The 21,525-nt window shown below is 28.7% G+C and overlaps 1 protein-coding gene across 1 annotated transcript in view; it reads right to left on the reverse strand.

The window, feature by feature from the left end:
- Positions 1 to 21,525, reverse strand: part of Cul5 (cullin 5) — an 82,917-nt gene continuing 61,392 nt past the window's right edge. The window contains exons 13-18 of the mRNA XM_067269746.1: positions 19,336 to 19,459; positions 13,058 to 13,230; positions 7,891 to 8,052; positions 7,604 to 7,722; positions 2,811 to 2,934; positions 1 to 667 (exon numbers count right to left, since the gene is read on the reverse strand). Coding sequence (XP_067125847.1) covers positions 473 to 667; positions 2,811 to 2,934; positions 7,604 to 7,722; positions 7,891 to 8,052; positions 13,058 to 13,230; positions 19,336 to 19,459 — 897 coding nt within the window. The 3' untranslated portion in view covers positions 1 to 472. The remainder of the gene's footprint in view (positions 668 to 2,810; positions 2,935 to 7,603; positions 7,723 to 7,890; positions 8,053 to 13,057; positions 13,231 to 19,335; positions 19,460 to 21,525) is intronic.

The following is a 21,525-nucleotide window of genomic DNA, read 5'->3' on the forward strand; positions in this document are numbered from 1 at the left end:
TTAATTTTAAAATGTTATATTTTCATTTTTATCTACAGATGAAGGCATAATATGGTGATGATAAAAGTAAAGTTTTGGACAGATGACGATGATGATGTACAATTCTCCAATAACTTCGTCTACCGTGGCATTTATGCGATCTTTCGGCCGATAACGTTTTTGTTGCGTCCGCAACTAAACAGTCAATCCATTTTATTTTGGCATTTTAAACAAACTGAAGATTTTTGATTTCTGTATTATCTCTTGCAAATTAATCTTATATTGATGACTGCATAAATCAGGAACAATATGTCATCATTAAATAAAAAGTACATATATTTTTAAGTGTACATATTATATCATATTTATACTTCTAAATGAAATAATTCTTGTTGAAAATTACATAGTCTGAATGTAGGAAACTGCCAATTTGAGTCCAGCATTTTGAAATTGATTGGAGAATAATTTTCAACAAATCACCAATATATTTAAATCATGCCATATAAATAAAAACATTAATATTATCTTCTGCACGTTTCATATATTTATGTTCTATTAGCCATTCTATTTGTTCTTTTATCATCTTTTTGGATGGTAAAAACATATTTTTAAGTATTTCTACTAATTCTGTTTGTAGCTGAGCATTTGTAATTCTTTTCCTCATTTTCATTATTTTAACTATTGCCTCCTAGAATTAAAAATTATTTGTATTATCTTTATGATTTTAAAATATATAAATATAAATTATTTATTGTAATAATTAATTAAATATTAGACTATAATTATTGTAATTTGTACAGTAACTATATAGACCACAAAACTTATTGAAGAAAAAGATGATTGAAGCTAAACTTGCTATATATTCATATCTATTCATCCTATGTAACGAAGAATATTCCCTAACAGAATTTTATATTCTTGAATTTCCGTCAGAAGACGGAAATACAAGAATATAAAATTTAAATCTATTTTTTAAAATACCAAGTGACTGTAATTAAAGTACCTCTATTCAATACTGTCTAGAAAGAGACTTAACAGTCCAAATTCAAACGAACTTGGTATGGTAATATTTAAGGGCATGTAGAAGACATCTGTAAAAACAAATTAGTACCAAAAACTCACTATTACAGTAGTTTTGATGCTGAAAATAATGAAAACTTTGCATGAACAGATATTGCAGTGAGTTCTTGATGTAAAGGTGATCATATCTGTTAAATATCATTTTTGTTAGCTGCAATGGCCATCATCTTTCTGGAACATGTGTATCTTGTTTAGTTGTTTTACAAAAACAATGTCAATGCTATGAATGTACTTTGGATATTCCATCATTGTAACAATTTACACTAAGGCCATTGACTTTACAAGTTTTCAGGAAATGATCATTTGATTCAAGAAAACTGGATGTGTGGGAGGACAACCTGGTTGAGGGCACAAACTTATAACTTCACAAATTGCTGAAGATCTTACCACAGCCATTGTTGAAAAATCAAAAGCTGATGTTACAGATTCCCATAGTGCACATGCAGTGTCATGGCAGTTAAGTGTATCCAATGGTCATAGTGTGGAAACTACTGAGGAAGTTGTTGTTGTTATCAGTCACACCAGCAACTGTTTGTTGTCAACAGGGAACTAGACTGATCTTTTTCTGCATTAAACTTTCTTGCCAGAATAAAATGTATGTGTCATGGCCAAGAAGAAGATTCTGTGGAGCAGCAATGCACATTTTCACCTCAGTGGAACAGTGAACACATACAACTGTTGCATCTGACTCATGAAAATCCATGTGTCTTCCAGCTAGATACCACTGCACTTGCTTAAAGTTACTCTCTAGTGAAGATTCACAATCACATTTATCCCTTAAATGATTTTTCTTCAAAGAAGATAGTCCCAGTGAGCTTGTAGCAGGCTCTGTGATGGCCCAGATATACTAAGAGATGCTTACCACCCAAAGGTAAAAGACTGTATCTTTGAAAAATTGATAATCAAATTGTGCAGTTGTCATCACACCACATTAATATCCTTTATTGATATGTCCAATATTCTTCATGAAAAACATTTTGTAATTATCACAGAACATTTTTCACACAGCAACATATCATGAATCAATCACTTTCCTGCAAAAATTGAGCACCTCCAAATGCATCAGATGCTGCATACAGCTATTTCTGAGACAACATTACACCAATATCAAGTAATCAGTTGTATATTTCCTACTATCTGGCACCACCTGGATCTTAATCCATGCAATTTTTAGTTATGAGGACACTGATTTATTGAGGACATGTTGCAAATTTTGCAGCCTTGAAAGGCAGTATCACAGTGCATATGAGAAGCATCATAAAGGATCAATTACAGTAAACAATTGAACACACCATTTATCACTTTCAGGTTTTTATACTTTCAGAATAGCAGATCTATGTATCTTGTCTATCAGTCAGGTTTCTCTATAACAAGAGTGTTTTGTAAAAATAAAATGCTTTTGCTTGTAGTGCCAAAAAATGTTATATGATGAGCTTTGGTACTAATTTTTGTTTTCAAGAACATGCAGAAGCCAGAAGTTTCTGCTTGTCCTGATTAGTCATCATATAAGATTTGGTTGCATTTGAACTGTTAAATCTTTCTCTAACCAGTATTGAAAATAGGTACTTTAATTATGATCACTCAATATTCTCAATTTCTGAATGTGGCTAAAAAATACTAATCTTTTTCTTTTCTTTTATTATCTTTCTCACTGAAATTACTGACTCCATCATCATAAGACAAACTATAGATTATTACTGAAAAGATATATGATAAATATGATAAATTAATAAGTATCATTGATATTTTACCTGTGTACGCAATATCCGCAACTGAACAATACTCTCATTGTCTTCTTCTTTACTCTTTTCTGTTGATAATTGTAAACGACCAATTAAATTGACTTTACCACGCTTCTGCAATTTGCCATTTTTTCTAGCAATTAAAAAAACAATTATTTTAAAAAATTCTTCATCCTATAAAAATTTTAAATAAACATACAATTTAAATTACTAGCTATATATGTTTAATTTTAATGATTGATATTTTGATAATTTTTTTAATTTTAAAAAACCCAAGTTTTACAGCAAAAAATGTAAGTTTAAAGCTAATAAAGTTAAATATAAAATGTGATAAGTTGATAAGTAGTTAAAAACTTATATATCTGTTGACCTCTCTATTCATAATTTACCGTATTTTACGGACTATAAGACGCTAGGGACTATAAGACGCACCTTAATTTTTAAGCAATTTTTTAAAAAAATAATATTTTTACCATTTTTATTATTAGATTGCAAGGCCAGACTAAAAAAAATTCTTAGTTTATAAAACCGAACTGACCTTTAAAATCCCTGATAATCGTTATCTGAACTTTCTTCTTCTTCCTCTTCGTCGTCATCGTTGTCCTCTTCATATATAAGATGGTCCTCACTGCCATCGAGAGCGTTACTTATGCCACACTTCTTAAAAGATTTAACAATAATGTCTTCTCTCACTCTAGACCACGACTGTTTTATCCACTGACACACTTGTTTGATTGTAGGTCGTTTTAAAGCTCCCTTCAGCGTGAATTCATGTTGAGTTTTATCCATCATCCATTTGTTCCATTCTTCTCTCATATACACTTTAAATGATTTATTTATCGAGACATCAAAAGGTTGCAATTGTGAAGTAAGTCCTCCAGGAATAACAGCAAGCTCTGTATTTCCCTGTCTGAATTTCTCTTTCACAGAATTTTTCAAATGACTACTAAACTGATCTAGTACAAGAAGAGAACTCTTCTTCAATAAAGCACCTTTCCTTCTCTCCCACACACTGTTAATCCATAATTTCATACCAGCCTCATCCATCCAACCCTTGTCATGTACGTGAACAACACCTGGCGGTATTTCAGAAGGTTTTGGCATTGTTTTGCACTTGAAAACGATCATTGGATTAAGTTTAGTACCGTCAGCACAACATGAAAGGACAACAGTGTAGTGCATTTTTTCATGTCCACTTGTTTTTATATTTACAGTTTTAGCACCTTTCATGGCAACAGTTCTGTTACTCGGCACATCAAATGTCAGAGGAGTTTCGTCCATATTCGCTATTTGGCTTAGTTCCACACTGGTTTTCTTTCAATGTTGAATAATAAAGCGATGGAATGATAATATTTTCTCTTCATACTCTTGTGGCATCTTCTGAGATATTTTGGTTTTGGTTCGCATGCTAAGTCAATGACGCTTCATAAACCTGTAGCACCAACCAATTCCACCCTTAAAGTCTGTTAAGTCCCACTGTAGTGCTAGCTTACGAGCGTATATTTGAATCATTTTTGTATTAATTCCAATGCCATTTTGACGGTGTCTTTGAATCCAGTTCAATACGTCATCTTCTAGTTTTGACCATTTTGCATTCAATCCTCTATTTGCATATTTAGTCTTCCTCATTTTTTTCAGTTCTTCTTTACTAGCCTGCCAATTGCGAATGGTTTTTTCTGTTGGTGGAGGGCCAAAATGCCATTCAGCTGCTCTGTTTCCATGTTCTTCTGCATATGCTATTACTTTCAATTTATAGCCCGCATTATATGAACACCAGTACCTTTTATTTTTTTCCATTACGAAACTAGCTACTAACAAAAATATTGTACTGTTACCGATAACACAAATCACTTTCAATTCAAGTTCACTGGCGGGAGCCTCACATTTTCCAGGCTTTTCAAAAGGGAATCTTTCTCCCGCCGAAACTTGCTCCTTTTATACTGGTTGGAGTCCACGACCGTCCTCCAATCAGCGCTACGAAGTCTCCGGCCCAACGTACGCTTTCGTCGACCAATCGCCGCTCTTTGATTTAAACCCAATGGCCGTTATCCTAACCGTCGTTCTATCGGTCGCTCTCCAACGGCTATCGATTTGAATTTACAGAAATACGTTACAAATAAAAAGGCAGGAATCGCCCAGTCTTACGATTCCGGACCACGACACTGCTACTGCCAGTTGAATTCAATGTTACCAGATAAAGATAGGTTTCCCAAGCATCAAATATATGGCCATTTTTAAGACTGGCAGGAATTTTAAATCAAACACTGGACATTTTTATATTAATTTCGAGTATAAGACACACATGAATTTTAGAGGCAATTTTTTGAAGAAAAAAATGCATCTTATAGTCCGTAAAATACGGTATTAGATAATGATAATGATGTTAATTTTTTATTTCAAATTTCAATATATATAATCAATTTTAATTTTTGGAATTTCTAATATTTCATTTTTCTCTAATTTTTCTAAAGTGTAAATTTAAAAAAAAAGGAAATCTATTTTTTTAACATTCTTTTCTATCTTCATTTTTGACATCAACTGTTTAGTGATTAGAAAGTAATGTATAAAGCAATTTATATCCTAATATGATATATAGTAACTCATATAGATGCTATATTACATTTTCTTAATTTGATGGAAAAAGTACACCTATCCCTCGATTCAGGAAGATAGGTTCCTGAGAAAAACGTGTAAATCGAATTTGTATCTTTTTGAATGTAAAACCGTGTAAATCGAAAAGTATGCAAAAAACGCATAATTTCGTTGTTTATTAATTATGAATTTTTTTTTCAATTTTTAAAGATACATAAATTAAACAGAAATATTGAAAGGCAAAAAAAAATATATTCTTTTATTAATTAAATTACAAAGTACAAAGGAACAAAAAATAAAATCTGAAAGATTCATAAAAATGTAATGTAATTGTGTAATGTAATGTTTAATGTAAAAAATGTAATTAAAAATAATGTAATCGTTTTTACTTATGAATATGAAAAATTAAAATTTTCTGGTTTAAAACTATGTGCAATGAATGCAACTTCGTGCATATGGGGGAGTACCCTATATCGGTTTATCGGTTACTATTTGACGGATTGAAATAAAACTGTCACCTAGTATCAACTATAACAGTATAATTAAGGTGGATTGGAATATAGATGTAGATTAGAGTTAAAAATTGTTCCTTTTGATCATAGCCAGTTTATTTTCTACATTTATTTTTTAAACCGTGTAAAAGCAAAAACGTGTAAAAGAAGTACCGTGTAAAACGAGGGATAGGTGTACATCAACAGGAGAAGATATTGGATGAGTAGAAGTACTATAGTAATCTCAATCTTCAAAGGAAAAATATGCAAAACAGCAAAAACTATAGAAGCATAAAACTTCTATCATACATAATAAAAATTGGAAAAAATCCTAGACAGAAATATAGCTATACAGAAAAGACAGTTTGATTTCATACTAGGAATATCAACTGTAGCTGTTATTTTTGACCTAAACAGACAATGCAAAAGTTTAGGATAAAGCAACAGAAACTGTATTTGACTTCCATCAATATAGTGAAGACTTATAACGATGTCCAGAAATGTAATCTGGTACAGCATGAAAAACAAGAATGTGTCCAAGAAATTTGTAAAATTAAGATAATATGCAATGATATGTCTGCAAGAGTAGAGTTGTTTTATGCTTTGAAATGAAGATAGCACTCCACCAACATTTGGCTTTAAAAGTTCCTTTCTTTTTAACATTGTGCTGGATGTAGCAACAGAAAAGATGAAGATAGAAACATCATGGAGTATTATCATCTTTGCTCATAAACAAGAAATAGAGCACAAGAGAAACTGGAAAATTGGAACAAAGCACTGAAAGAAAAAGATCTGACAGTTAACAAGAACAAGAAAGAATAAATATGCTGTACTAGGAGAGAAGAAAATGATAAGAACCTAACTCTAGAAAGAAAGAGTTAAGTGTATTCCAACATTTTTTACTAAGGTGAAAAGAGTTTCATGATAAAAGTAAGTTGAGAACCACCTAGTTTGGAGTATTGTATGATAGGAAAATACCAAGTAAGTTGAAGGAGAAGTACAATTACATGTGCAACCATCCATAACCTAAGATACAGAGAACTTAATCCTGAAAAAGCTAACATAAAAAAAAACAAATGACAGTAATCATGATATTTAGAAGAATGTGGGAGTAACAAAAGCTGATTAAATAAAAAATGAATATATCTGAGGTGAGGTTATTAGTATGTGATATTGCTAACAAAATACAAGATGAAAAACTATGATATGTCATGAGAAGAAATGAAGGCTAATAAACATGGGGATTGGAAGAAATCAAAATAGAGGGAGACCAAGGATGCAGTGAATACACATAACTGAAGTACACAGGAAAGAAAAGAAATTGAGGAAAGATGTCATTATAAATTAGATAAAGTAGAGAAAACTCATCAAAAACAGCAAAGTTCTTGATTGAATTTTGCGTTAAATGTTGTAATGAAACAAGACTATTAAGCTGGCTGAAAACATTTGTATATCAAATAAAGTGTTGCTGCAATTTATCTTATGGTTTCTTATCATCATATATTTAACATTGCAATGCATTATAATTTATCTCCTGTAAAATATTGAGAAATAGGCTCCCAATTAATGTTTCCCCCATCAAATATCTGCATTTTGGGAATGGATTACTGATATTAAATGAAGAATGTTGTATTTAAATTGTTTTTTTTTTAACTACTTTTATATATTTCATTATGTATTCTTAAATTTAATTTATTATTATAAATAAAATATACATACATGACAGCAAATTCTTGATTTACCCAAAACTGAGTACTATCATCAAAATCCTTTGGTGTTTTAGCATCTGGAGAACATATAAGTACCTGCCGCTTTAATTTAGGAAATGCTACTAAAGACTGAAAGTAAACAAAATATTGATTTTATTATAAAGATAAAAATGTTTTCTTAGAATTTCATCAGTTAACATTTTTCTATAAAATTCTTTATTTTTTTTCTGTAATATTTCAGCAAAATTTAAAATAATTTAAGTTTTAAACTGTTAATATTTAGTTATGTAAACTTACCCATAGAGTTCTTCTAAGTTCTGCATCTGGCAATTCAGTTGCTAATCTTAAATTTTCAAATGATATTCTATCATTTGGTCTTTGATTCCAAGCAAATAATACAGCCATTTGGAATGTAGTAACATCCAAGTCAAATTTTCCAGCTATATTACTAAATGCAATCTATTAAAATAAAAAATAATATTAAATGATAAAAATTTATAAATAAAAAAAATAAAACAATCCTAATTATTACATATTTTTACTATTAAATATGCAATATTCAATTAAATAAAATATAGTTTAGTCTTTGTAATCTTTTTTATTTATATTAGATATCAAACTACCATAACTATCTTATAGGAAACAATAGTTTGTCGTTTCTTTTTAGACATTTAGAATATATTTAAAAAGGGATATAAATTTGTGACAATTAAAACAAACAAAACTTGGTATTTCTCCTACTTGCAAAAAAAAGAAAAAATTAAATTTAGATATAAATTATATATAAGATAATCTATTTAATGAATGTTCAATTTTTCATCTAAAGAATTATATATAGAAAAATAAGCTACTGTATGAAAAATGGATATTATGTCTATTTCAATAAGCAGGCTATTTTAGTTTAAATCCTTTTTTGAAAATTTAAGTAACATATTCATGATATATTTAAAATATGAACAAGTTGAGAAAATTATAAATGTAGACAAGGTACAAATATTCCATTCCATTTTGCAATTCAAACTAATGTAATATATCAAATCTATTGTAAAATATGAAATTTAAAGATGGTAAGTTGTCCAGTTGCTTTTCAATCTAACTTAAACCAAATATTGAAATATCAAACTGAATACATTCTTTCCATTTCCTAAGATATCTATCTATCTAATGAGGCATTTTTATGGAAGTGGCTACGACATTCTACTTTTACAGAGTATTTGTATATTTTTGTGTTTGCAGCCCTAGATGAAAAATTAATTGTAATAAACAGGGTATAATAGAAATTCACAAATTCAAAATCTTGTATAAATTTAATTTCATTGTTTCTGTGAATGTTTTATTTTTAAAGTTGTTATTAAGTCAACTCTAGCAGCTTAATATCAATTGATTTTAATTTTAATATTGTTTAAATGACTTATTTTTGTAATTAGTAGATGATTAGTCCTCTATATTTATAATCTATTTATGTTTATCAGAATCAAAAACTTTTAAAAAAAATATACCAAAGTAATGCTCATCATCAGGATCTAAGTTCTTTCAAAAAAAGGCTGACAAATTTACACATTAAAAAATATGTAGAAAAGACTAAATCTCTATTTTTTAGTCTCTTTATGTTGTTTACTTTATAAATTTTTGTGAACAAATTGAAAATAACTTTAAAATCCTTGCATTACAATCTATCTATCATCTGTCATCATCAAATATATATAACAAGCAGATGAGCCTGACATTGCTTGGGCAAAAAAATAACAACAGCAAAGATTAAGATTGATTATTTCATACTTCTAACCCTTCTATTATATTATATTATTTGATTTATATAACTACAACAGTTTATCTTAAGCAAGAATTTATCACACCAATCTAACACATTTTAAAAATTCTTTAAGTTGTGTACAGAAGAGAAATAAAGAATTTTTAAAATGTGTCAGATTGGCCACTTGGTATGATAAACCCTTACATAAAATAGCTTTTGTAGTTATATAAATCAAATACTATAATATAACAAACATTGAAACAATAACCATATAAAGAGTTTGGTTAATTCAGCCTACCATTATCATGTTTATTGCAATACACAGATGGTACGAAATTGGTTTTCAGTTTTATTGGTGAAGTAGACATCAATTGAAAATATGATATCTTAAAAATTTAAGATATACTTTTTCTTAATGTTAGCTCTAAGAAACTGTACCATCCACAGCTAAATATTAAATGGTAATATGTCAATGAATCAAATTTCACAAAAAATGAGCCAAATATTTAAACTTGACACCCTCAAAACTACTTAAAACATATTTTGTGCAGGCTGGTAATCTCTTATTAAGTAATTTTCCTATTCAAATGATACCATACCGCTGGTCCAATAAAAAGAAAAGGCTGTTGCAGAAGGGGGTTGAAGTAATTCAACCAAAAGTAGTTGTTGATCTCCTGGAAGAGAGGATAATCAACGACTACTAATTAATACTGGTCTACTATTAATTAATATTTGAAAAGTGATCCATGTTAAATAGGTTGGAATGGCCCTGCATATGATCAAAGTTGCTAACCTTAACATCCAAAAGACTTTATATGATTTGTTTAAATAAAAAAAAAATCTTGTAAAAATGTGAGGATAATTGCTTTTGTATGATGATAAAGTTTTTATATTTTTTCAACAGGTTGTAAAAACTATGTGAGAAGTATGTTCTCATAAATTTCACATTTATAGAAAAATTATTGGGCTACAATTTTTAAAAATTGTAGACCTATAAATTCCAACTGTTGCCCATCTTCCTGTCTCTCCTTCCTCAATCTCAAGAAAGGAGTTAGATAGATGAAAGTCAAGACCAGATATGTAAAGTATAGGGGCAGGAGAATGCCCAGATTAACTATATACAAATTTCTGGTTTGGACTGGAAGTCATGTTACTTCAATTCAAAATTTTCTCCTGAACAAAGTTAAATAGATAACTGGCATGATCTATTGCTAACATGAAAAGTATGATGTACAGGAACAAGACATCACTAAAAGAATTGAGAACCTTGTGATGAAAAATTGCAGCCCAGCATTGTGACAATGTCACTATAAATAATCACTCATTAGAATTAATTTGATTTATTTGGTTATGGCAATGTGACAGGTGAGTGATCTGCCAAGGGGGATACATCTCAGGAAGACTTTTATGGGAAGCTGGACCCTATTTAGGTGTTACTAATGTAAAGAAAATCTGAAAAACCGAGTTGGAGTTTTCTGCATTGGAACAAATCACCAACATAAAGTTTTCCATGTTAGTGATGCCTGAACCCACAACTAACTAACTACCAGTGTTTGGTGATTTTATCCACTTGGCTACTGGAAAGCTCTTATTAGAATTAAAAAAGTACCAATCAGAAATGAAAAAAATCTGAGTTGTTAGATGTGGAAAATTAAATACTTATAGACTTTTCATAGGAAAACACTTTCAATTCCATGCAAGCAAGTGCTATACGATAACTGTTGCAGTAATTAAGTGAATATAATATACCGTATTTACTCACATATAAGATGAGGTTTTTATTCATTTTTCACTGCTTCAAAAGCCTAGGTCATCCTATACACGAGTGAAGGATTCTTTGCATTTTTGCAATAATTTTTGTGAACCATGTATTCAAATTTTTTACCGAATGCTAATCCTATAGTGTTTAAAAACAAAAGTTCTTTATCTGGGTCGTTTGAATCGTTCTTGTGTATTGTCAAGATTAAAGATGAATAGCAATAGGAAAAGCAAAGCTTTTGAATTGAATTCCAAAATCAAATGGGAGCCCGATATAAGTTTAAATTTATTCCCAGGTGAAAACAGATGTTTATTTGGAAATCAGAATTTGGAGAAGCTCGTAAGTGTAATTGACAGAGAGTGGATTTGACTATTAAGAATAGGCAAAAAAGATTCCAGATTGTTCAGCTTTACATGAACAAATTATGTTGTCGATTTTATGAGATGTCCTTAAAGTTTAAAATGCCAATAATTTTTGTGGGACAATGTGTGCATTTACATGCATTTCATATAAAAGTAGAATTGTATTAATAAATCTAATTTTCTTTATTTTGATCTTTAAAGTCACACCTCGTCCTGTATGCAAGATTGTCTTATATGCAAGTAAATACAGTATATTTTTAAAAATTATATCCTTTTTGTAAGAATTATATTTAGTTTATTATTTTCTTAAATTTTTTGCCAATAGATGGCACTGTGTGTAAAGGCAGCAAGTTGAATGTAGATAGAAATTTATTGATTTATAGAAATTGAATCAATATTTTGAGTGGGATATATGACATTATTTAAATTAGAAATATGTGAACATAACTGCCAAGTTTCATAGCAATTGGTTGAATGGCCTAGGACTATATAGCATACACACAAAAATCCTCATTTATATAGATGATGTTTATAGAAAAATTATTCCGACTGCTGTCCATCTGTCTGTCTGTCCTTCCTTAATCTCAAGAAAGGAGTTAGATAGATGAAAGTCAAGACCAGATATGATGACGAACAATAACAGTGATGAAGAAATTACTTTAATTGTGGTATGTTTTTTCTGCATTTGTTCTCTTTAATTTTTTGCATTGCTACTTTTAATTTTCAGTCAATATAATGTTTGTCAGTCATTTTCACTTTATATATAAATATATTATTCATATTAATTACCATATATTTCCGCACATAAGACGATAGTCGAATCATAAAAAAAGGCCCCCAAAATCCGGGGTCATCTTATAGAACAGATACAAAAAAATTAGATTGAAATTTATATAAATTAAAACCATTATAAAAAAACAGACACACCATAATTATTTACTAGTAGAGAGTAGGGCATGCCCACAAAATAGAATAGCCCATACAATGTTTTTGTGAATACTCAAGGTCATTACCCAAATGCCCGAATCAGTGCGAACATTTGCAACAATAGCAAGGCAGAAAATAAAATTTGTTCATTCGAAAAATTACGAATAGGACATAATTCCGTGTATGCTATATAGTATTATTATCCAGATGATGATTGCTGATCTAAACTAAATTCATAGGCCATTGATAGTTTGAGGGTCATCTTATAGGACAGATATATGCTAAAACTATAAAACTTTGACAAAAATTTATACCTTGTCTTATCTGAAGGTCGTCTTATCCGTGGAAATATACAGTATATGCTAAATACTGAACCTGTTACCGGTGTAATTTGTGTGAAAAAAACGTGAAAAAAGCGTGAATATTTGGAAAGCTCGAAAACGTTTGTGGAAAGAGGATTTTTTCACGCAAATTACACCGGTAACAGGTTCAGTATTTAGTATTTCATCCCCGGTGTCAGAGTGAAGTGTAATTTTACTTATACAGTATATGTTTTTTTGAAAATATAATAATTATTAAAGATAAAAAGGTTTACAAATACTTTCAAATTTCTAATCTAAGCTAACAATTACATAATTACATATAGTTATAAATATCTCTTACTGTTCCATTTGACATGTGATGATACCACTGTAGTTTTCGACCATTGTGCTTATGTCTATAAAATTCCTCTACTTCAGGAATAAAATCCTCTAGTTCTAATGGTAAAGATACCTGTACACGCTCACTACCTCTTGCCCAAGCACCAGCATTTAAAATCTTAATATTTATAGAATCTAATAAAAGAAATAGAAAAATTATATTTTAACAAATAATTAAACACAAAATTGATTAATAATCAGAGATTTAAAAAAAATTCTTTAACTATTTTTTTTCTATCACTCAATTATATAAATAAATTTTAAAAATAAATAAATTTAGTAAAATAAATTTTGTAAACATTTTTATTTTGAATATAGTATACAAATTAATCTAAAATTATAAATTTTAAAAATTAATTGTTAAAGCCTAAACAATCTAAAATTTGGGAAAGATCCATTAACCTAATGCAAATTATACAGGCAAACTGTCATAAATATAAGAAATGGAAATTGTTAAATATCACACAAACTGTCAAACTTCATGATATTGATTCAGTATTCTGTCAATTAATCTGATCAATCATTTCTCACAAGTTTGAATATTTAGGGAAGGCTGGGGAATCCTGGACAAGCAGACAAAATAATCTAAAACATAAAAGATTGGCAGCACATTGTATCCTGATTCCTCTCATCCATGTAGTAGTGACATTGTTACGTTTGTGTATTTTCATCCATATTCTGTGCAGCTGAAAATCTGCTGTTTTTGAAAGATTTTACTCTTCACTTAAGTATTTATGTTAATAATATTATGTTAATTTTTTAGATATCTCTCTGAATTTGAATAATAATGTGCTTTGTGCTATTTATTTACCATATATCAAACTGTAGATAGGGTAATGTCTCTCTTTCCAAAACTGATTAGAGTTAAGCATGATGATTTAGGGCAACTGCAGACAGCTTTATAATGCATGGATTTGGCTCAGGGTTCAAATTCACTTTATATTTACTTGGTATTTTTTAAATACTTTACAATTTTAGGTTCAGGATCTGCTCCTGCACATGGCATCTAAGATTACAGTAATTTAATATTTGAGATGTTAATTTCCCTTTTTTATAAACTGACAAACTTATTGTATTTCAATTTCTGATGAATATGTATAAATAAGTTATATTTCATTTCTTTATTTCCTTTGTCTGAAAAATTTTGGGCACTTTATAGCTGTCTGTTATTGCCCCACATATCAAATTACCAGTTCAGAGATTTTAATTACTGTTTTTTCGTATATATAACTGTTTCATGTATAATCACCATCAGTATCTATGCTAAAGGACAATTTGAAAGGGTTGTGGGTTATATATCAATTTTAAATTGCATTTTCAAACTCACACTTATGAAACCATTGCTACTTGTCAATATGGAGAAAACTATACTGACAAATACTCCAAATTTATTGACATTTGTTGAATTAAATTAACTCAAATAATAAGATACTGGTTTGATTTCCAAGATCCTGTACTCATATTTATATTTTTATCATATTTTTCATTTATTTATTCTTCTTTATAAAAATCAATAATTGCTAAAAGATGACCACCATTTAAATAAACAAATACTTAACAAAACAAAACAGAAAAAAAATTGTAAAGTTATTATGTATTTTATTTAACCTTCTGATACATTGAATATTTTTAAATGTTACTATTTCAGAATTCCCAAAGTAGAAAATGTTTTAAAATGAGGAATATATTAGATATCACTGAAAGTTATAAAGAAATTATACAAGCACAAAGTTATATTTCAAGTTAAATTATTAAAAATGAGTCAAAATAAATACATTATTATTATTATTATTATTATCTGTTAATAAAATATTTTATTGCCACAACATTTCACATAATAAGAAAAATATGAGTTTAAAACATCAAAAAATTTGTAGGAAGAATGTTTAACAAAACATAATGATAAGATAGTGTTAAAAATGAGCAAAAAAAACTATGATAATTCTATTCATTATGATTTAGAATTTGCTTTTTAAAACTTAAAAACTTTAATTCAAACATTTTATAAATAAATTTTAAATTACAAAAATATTTTATGATTGAAATAACTAAATAAAAGTAACAATCATCAACATGAAATGCTGATGATAGGAAAATTCTATAATTGGAATATAATAGGATTTTTAACAAAGATGATTGATCTTTAGAGTATCTTCTAATGCATTTCTAGTCATGTTACTAGTAGCAAATATAAATTATTTTAATTCCAATTTTTTTCTGCATACATATAAATGAATAAGCATTGAAAAACATCACACTTAGCTAATCAGAATCAAAGTTTTATCTATGGCACCATTATCTGCTTCTGCCATACATACACATCTAACTTCACACTCCAGAAAACTGGAAGAGGACCATTATTTCTCTCTTGCTTTGAATTTAATTGATGATTCTAAATACTTATAAATCATTTTGATTTAAAAGTTTGTTAAAGTCTGTTTATATTTTGATAGTAGTTATAGATTTATTAAATATTAAACATATATCAGTTTCATGTTTATAGTTGTTTCAGATGAAAATGATTCGTATTCCAGACAGTAATGGCAACAGGGCATCCAGTTCTGTTAAAATGAATTCCTATTTTACCTTTTAAAATTTACTTTAATTTTTTAAAGTAATTTCTTAATTGAAATTTCTTCTTAAATATATGTCTCATGAATAGCCAATCAACACTAATAATGTAAAATAATTATGTTTTATTAACAAATATACATTTATAAGAAACTAGGTAGCCAATAGTTCAATCAATATTAACTCGTTTATAATTAAAATTTTAAAAAAACATGCAAATTTATAAAACAAAAATTAATGAAATTACTAAAAAATTAAAATAAATTTAAATTTGATTATCTTTTCTGTAAAAGGGATCAAAACAGGCAAAATTTAAATAAATAATAATAAATTAATAACTATTTAAAATAATTATAAAACTAAAGACTAAATTAATACTAAAAATAATAATTAAATTTAAAAATAAAACATAATTAAAACTCTGGCTTTTACACCAAAACCAAAACAGGATTAAAAACTATTATTATATTGATTCAATTTCAATCGTACAAAAAGGGGAAAACAGATAACAAGTTAATGAATTTGGATGTTACACAAATAAATAGCATAAAAAAAAATAAATAAATATATTACATAAATAGATAACATTAATTACAAATATGTCAATGATTGTAAAAAAAAGGGGGGGAGTATACATTATAAAGGGTCATTTTTGATAAATTATCGCTTTTAACGTGAACTGATTTAAATTCTTTACCTAGAATCCTATTTTTTAACTGAAATAACAGTGCATGAAGCAAAGATATAAGTTCTTACTGAATCAACAGTACTTTTACAATAAGGACAAAATCTATTATTAGAAATTTCCAAACGATGGCCCTTTATCATAATACAAAATTTATTCAGACACAACAGCATAATTAAACTTTTAACAAGATGGCTTAAATCATAATTTAGATAATACCTGTTTGTCACTGAATGCTCAATCATAAACATAGCCTTGATACATTGATAAATAAGACAGGTCTTGGTTCCACAGTTGATCAAATTTAACTCGTTCAGTGGGTTCTCAATAAGGAATGAGATTGGTTCAAAAAAATAATGGAATAACCCAAGTCATTAAATATTTTATGAATTGAAACAGCCCAATTTCTTCTAGCAGATTTCTTTATCTTTAATAATAGATTATAAACATTGTAACACAAATCTTGAAGAGACAAAGTAATTATTTTTGCCCAAAATATCAAAGTAATTCATGTGATCTTAATTTCCATTCGAGGTCTGCCCAATTCAGACTTAAGAATCTGTCCAGGGTCTGATCATTCTAATTTAAAAAGGCATTTAAAATACTGAAGCTGAATTTTCTCCAATTCCATCAAAAGATTGAGACTCCAAATTGTGATCAAATATGTTAATTTTGATTTCAAAAAGCATCAAAAAGTTTAAAATTATTTTTTCTTTCAATTCAGTTTTATTTTCTTTTGTGGTGTCAGCAATTGGTTAGATTGTAAACACAAATTTTGGGCTAAGTATTTTAAATAAAAGTTAAAAATTCCTGAAGACCAATAATAAAAACCTAAATATTTTGGGTGAGAAACAAACTCTATTTATTTATTTTTAAGAAAGAATTAAAAATAAAATCAAAACTGATTAAAATCAAATTAATTTTTAAATTTACATTATTTGTGTGTGTGGTGTCAGAACATTTTGCTTTTAATATATATTGTATACAGATAAAAATTATTAAAAAAATAATATAAAAACTAAAAATAAATCTGTATTCTATATATAACCAAAGGTTATTATTCAAAAATCAAACTTACGGAAGAAAACAAGAAGACTTACAGAAGCCTTGTTACGGAAGAAAACAAATAGATGTCTCTGCAACTCCAAATCTGAGTCAAAAGTGAAGAATTTTTTTGTCTCTTAACCCTACACAAATATCTTCCTTCCCCTTTCTTAACCCTTTCCACAAATTCATGCAGAGTTCACATTAACAGATGGTCCTTTTGAGTGAAGAATTGTAGACCCACCTGCAACCGGGTGTGAACTAACGAGGGCTGTTCGAAAAGTTAGTGGCCTCAAATAGAACAACAAACAAAATAATGTTAAAACGTTTTTTATTTTTCAATGTAGTTTCCTTTGTTAGCAATGCACTTATTCCAGTGATGTTCTAGCTTTTTTATGCTATCACTTCAGGTCAATTTGTCAAGGTGTGCAAAATACTTGTTCACTTCAGAAATGACTTCATCATTTGAGTGGAAACTCTTTCCAGCCAAGAACTTTTTTAGGTTCAGAAAAAGGTGGAAGTCACTGGGGGCAAATCAGGTGAGTACAGTGGATGTGGAACTAATTGGAAGCGAATTTCGTTTACCTTTTGTTCAGTGATTCTGGCGGAATGTGCAGGTGCATTATCGTGGTGGAACAGAACCTTTCTCTTCTTCAAGTGTGGCCTCTTTTCTTCGATTTCTTTCTTCAGTTTTTCCAAAAGTTCATAAGTAATAGACAGCATTGATGGTCTTTCCTCTTTCTAGGTAGTCAATATAGATGATTCTTTTAGCATCCCAAAAAACCAAGGCCATCACTTTCCCCGCTGATGGAACAGTCTTTGCCTTCTTTAGTGGTGACGAACTGTGATGTTTCCATTGTTTTGACTGTCCTTTTGTTTCAGGAGTGTATAGTCGATCCACGTTTCATCAGTAGTCACAAACCGACGCAAGAAATCCTGTGGGTTTTTCTGACAGAAGTCCAAACACTCCTTTGACATCAAAGTGCGAACACGTTTTTGCTCGGTGGTCAGCGGATGCGGCACCCACCTTGCCGAGACCTTCTTCATACCCAAATTTTTGGTTAGGATGTGGTGCACCCGGTCAACAGAGATGCGTGTTGTCTCAGCTATCCCACGCGTTTTCAAATGGCGATCTGCTAACACCAAATCGTGAACTTTTCCGATATTTTCTTCAGTGATAGCAGTTGACGGTCGCCCGCTGTGAGGTTCATCTTCCACACTCTCTTTGCCAGACTTAAAAAAGGCTGTCCATTTTTTCACAGTGGTGAACGAAGGAGCAGACTCTCCCAAAACTTCATCCATGTCAGCTTTGATTTGAGATGAGGTCAACCTTTTTTTCATCAGGTATTTTATGACCGCACGAGTCTCTGTCTTCTCCATTTTTGACAAAGCATGTGCACACTGACTATCTGCTAAGCTGTTGTGGCAAAACTTAACAACAAATCAAGCGGAAATTGGTATCACATCTTTAGCAAAGCTGGCTGAATTATTCCCACCAAAAATTAAATTGATTGCAGTGCCACATATAGGCAAGGCCGCAAACTTTCCGAACAGCCCTCGTACTTACACACTGTTTCTTTGTAGTGTTGGTTTCAGTTTCAGTGGAGACAGAACATTTTGTTTTTAATATATATACAGATTCAGGAATCAGAAGCAATAACGAAAATAAGTACAATTCATATTTCAATATAAAAGGAATTTAATACAGAATATATTTATCATGTATACATACACACACACACCTACTAGTTTGAATATATATCCTTAAAAATTTCAGTTTAATAATGTTTAATTAGATAAAAAGTTTCTATTAACATTTGTAATTTATTGGAAAAATAGATAATTAGATAATTTAAAGATTTTAATATTTTATTAAATTAATATACTAAAAATGTTTTAATAGTCTATTTGAAACTGTAAATTAATTCACATTTACTTACCAGCAATACTTCCTTTATTATTTCTATGAACATCTTTAAATTGCTGATTCAAATCTTCACTGACTTTAATATCTTGAAACATTCTTGCTAATTTATTGACATAATCTGCAGGCATGCCAACATCCTATTTATTAAATGATTAAATTATATTTAAGAAAATGTAAAATAGATAATAAAATAACAATGATTTTTCAATATAATTAAAATATATCTAATTCTTGATGATTAAGATATTAATAACTAAATAGCTGGATAATAAGTGTTATATTTTTAAGATAAATTTCATGTAATGTGTTAATAGTTTCAAAATTTCATTAAAACTATTTACTTCGTGATATATTTCATTACTATATATTCACTGGACAGATATAATTAAGTTTTTCTATTCAACGTTATTTAGAGTGGAATTTAATGAACAGATTACAGTAAAATTTGGAAAATGCATGGGCATCCACAGCCAGAAAAAATTCTTTAATGATTTGACTAATTAGTTATGAAAATGAGACATCAAATTTAGAAAATTTTAGCACTGCTCTATATTCTCAAAATATGATAAATACAAAAAGAAATCTCAATATTTTACTGTGACATAAAAGTCCTGTTAAACTATGCTGCTTTAAAAAGCAGCACAACTACAAAAATTTATCATTTTTAATTATGCAATTTTAATGTTTTGTTAATAATTATTTTTTATTATAAATTAAATGAAAAGTTTTGCTATTTCTTAAAATTATAAAATTCTTCAAAGTATCACTAACAATTATGAGAAAAATGTCATCACTTATCAATGAAACATATTACATTATTATTATTTCAAATTACATTAGGATATTTTAAATTCAGTATGTTAGAGTGGGCTTAATTTTATAATCTCAATGAATCACATGAGATTAAGTGATGCAATTAAAGAAAATTAATTCCATGATGGGATTGCACATGCATTCCATAGCCATATTGCTTTGTTTAGTTGAAATAGAAAATTTTTTCTTTAATATTTAGTTTTATTAAGTAAGCTGAAATATTTTTTTACTTTAAAATATGCATCTGTTACAATAAATATTTCAGAACTGAAGGAAAATCTTTATTATTAAAAAAAAATGACGACTAAATTATTTACAGATATATATAATTCATTAGAACTTTTCTGAATATTGAATATTAAGATCAAAATTAGTTTTGTAATAAAAATTGCAAAAAATAATAATTTATCAAAACAACTTTTTACAGTTTAAGTGATAACAGATCCAAAACTTAACAAAAGGAATGGAGAATAACTGAGGGAGATCAGAAATAGTTTTTGAAAAAATGATGTGAATTCAAAAGTTTCAGATCATAAAATTGTAATTTCTTAAATAATTATTCTCTTTTGAATGCAAATTAATTTGACTAAATTATGAGAATGTTTGAATAAGTGAAAGTTTAATTATTTTTTGTAGTTATAATTGTAAGAAAAGCCTTCTTTTTTTTAAATTTTTGCCAAAGCAGAAAACTTTAAAATCAGAAATTTTCAGTGTTAAGCCTGGACTCCACATCACCTAAATCCACAATGGAATTATAAAATTGACAAAATTTCAGTTTTGGAATGTTCAGTTTGACAGAAACAAGACTGAAAGCAGAGTTTAAAATAATTTAACTTTTCCATTTTCATTCCGCTTTTCTGTTGTACTGCAACCAATAAAAATACATAGATTTGTGACGCACAGTCACATGTAATTTGATTGTCATAATGGTGGAAAGTATAGCAAAGAGAATGAGAATCAATTTAGAACTATTTATCAAAGAAGTTAGAAAATATATAGGTCTACATTACAAAAAATGTAAAGAATTTAAAGATACATCATTAAATGGACAGCAATTAGCATTAAATTTGGAATGAATGATAGGAAAGTTTTGATATACTGTACTAAGATCCTAAAGTGGAATCGTTTAGTTATTAAATATTTTATGTAGGAAACAAAGCAGAGCAGAAATGGAAAGTGCAGGGGATTTCAGAATTGATCAATAAGTAGCACATTTCCACATAATGTTCATTTCAGGCAAGTTAAAACATAAACATAACTGAAATAAAAACTTTGTATGTTTCAGTTCTGTTTCTGAGTTTCTGTTTTCAGGTATAGTGGAATCCAGGCTTTACAATCTTTAACTGATATCATTTAAGACCACTTTAAATGCATTAAGTCAGATTTAAGT

This window comes from Centruroides vittatus, unplaced genomic scaffold (genome assembly GCF_030686945.1).
Source record: "Centruroides vittatus isolate TY-2023 unplaced genomic scaffold, ASM3068694v2 contig_357, whole genome shotgun sequence".
Taxonomy (NCBI): Eukaryota; Metazoa; Arthropoda; class Arachnida; order Scorpiones; family Buthidae; genus Centruroides; species Centruroides vittatus.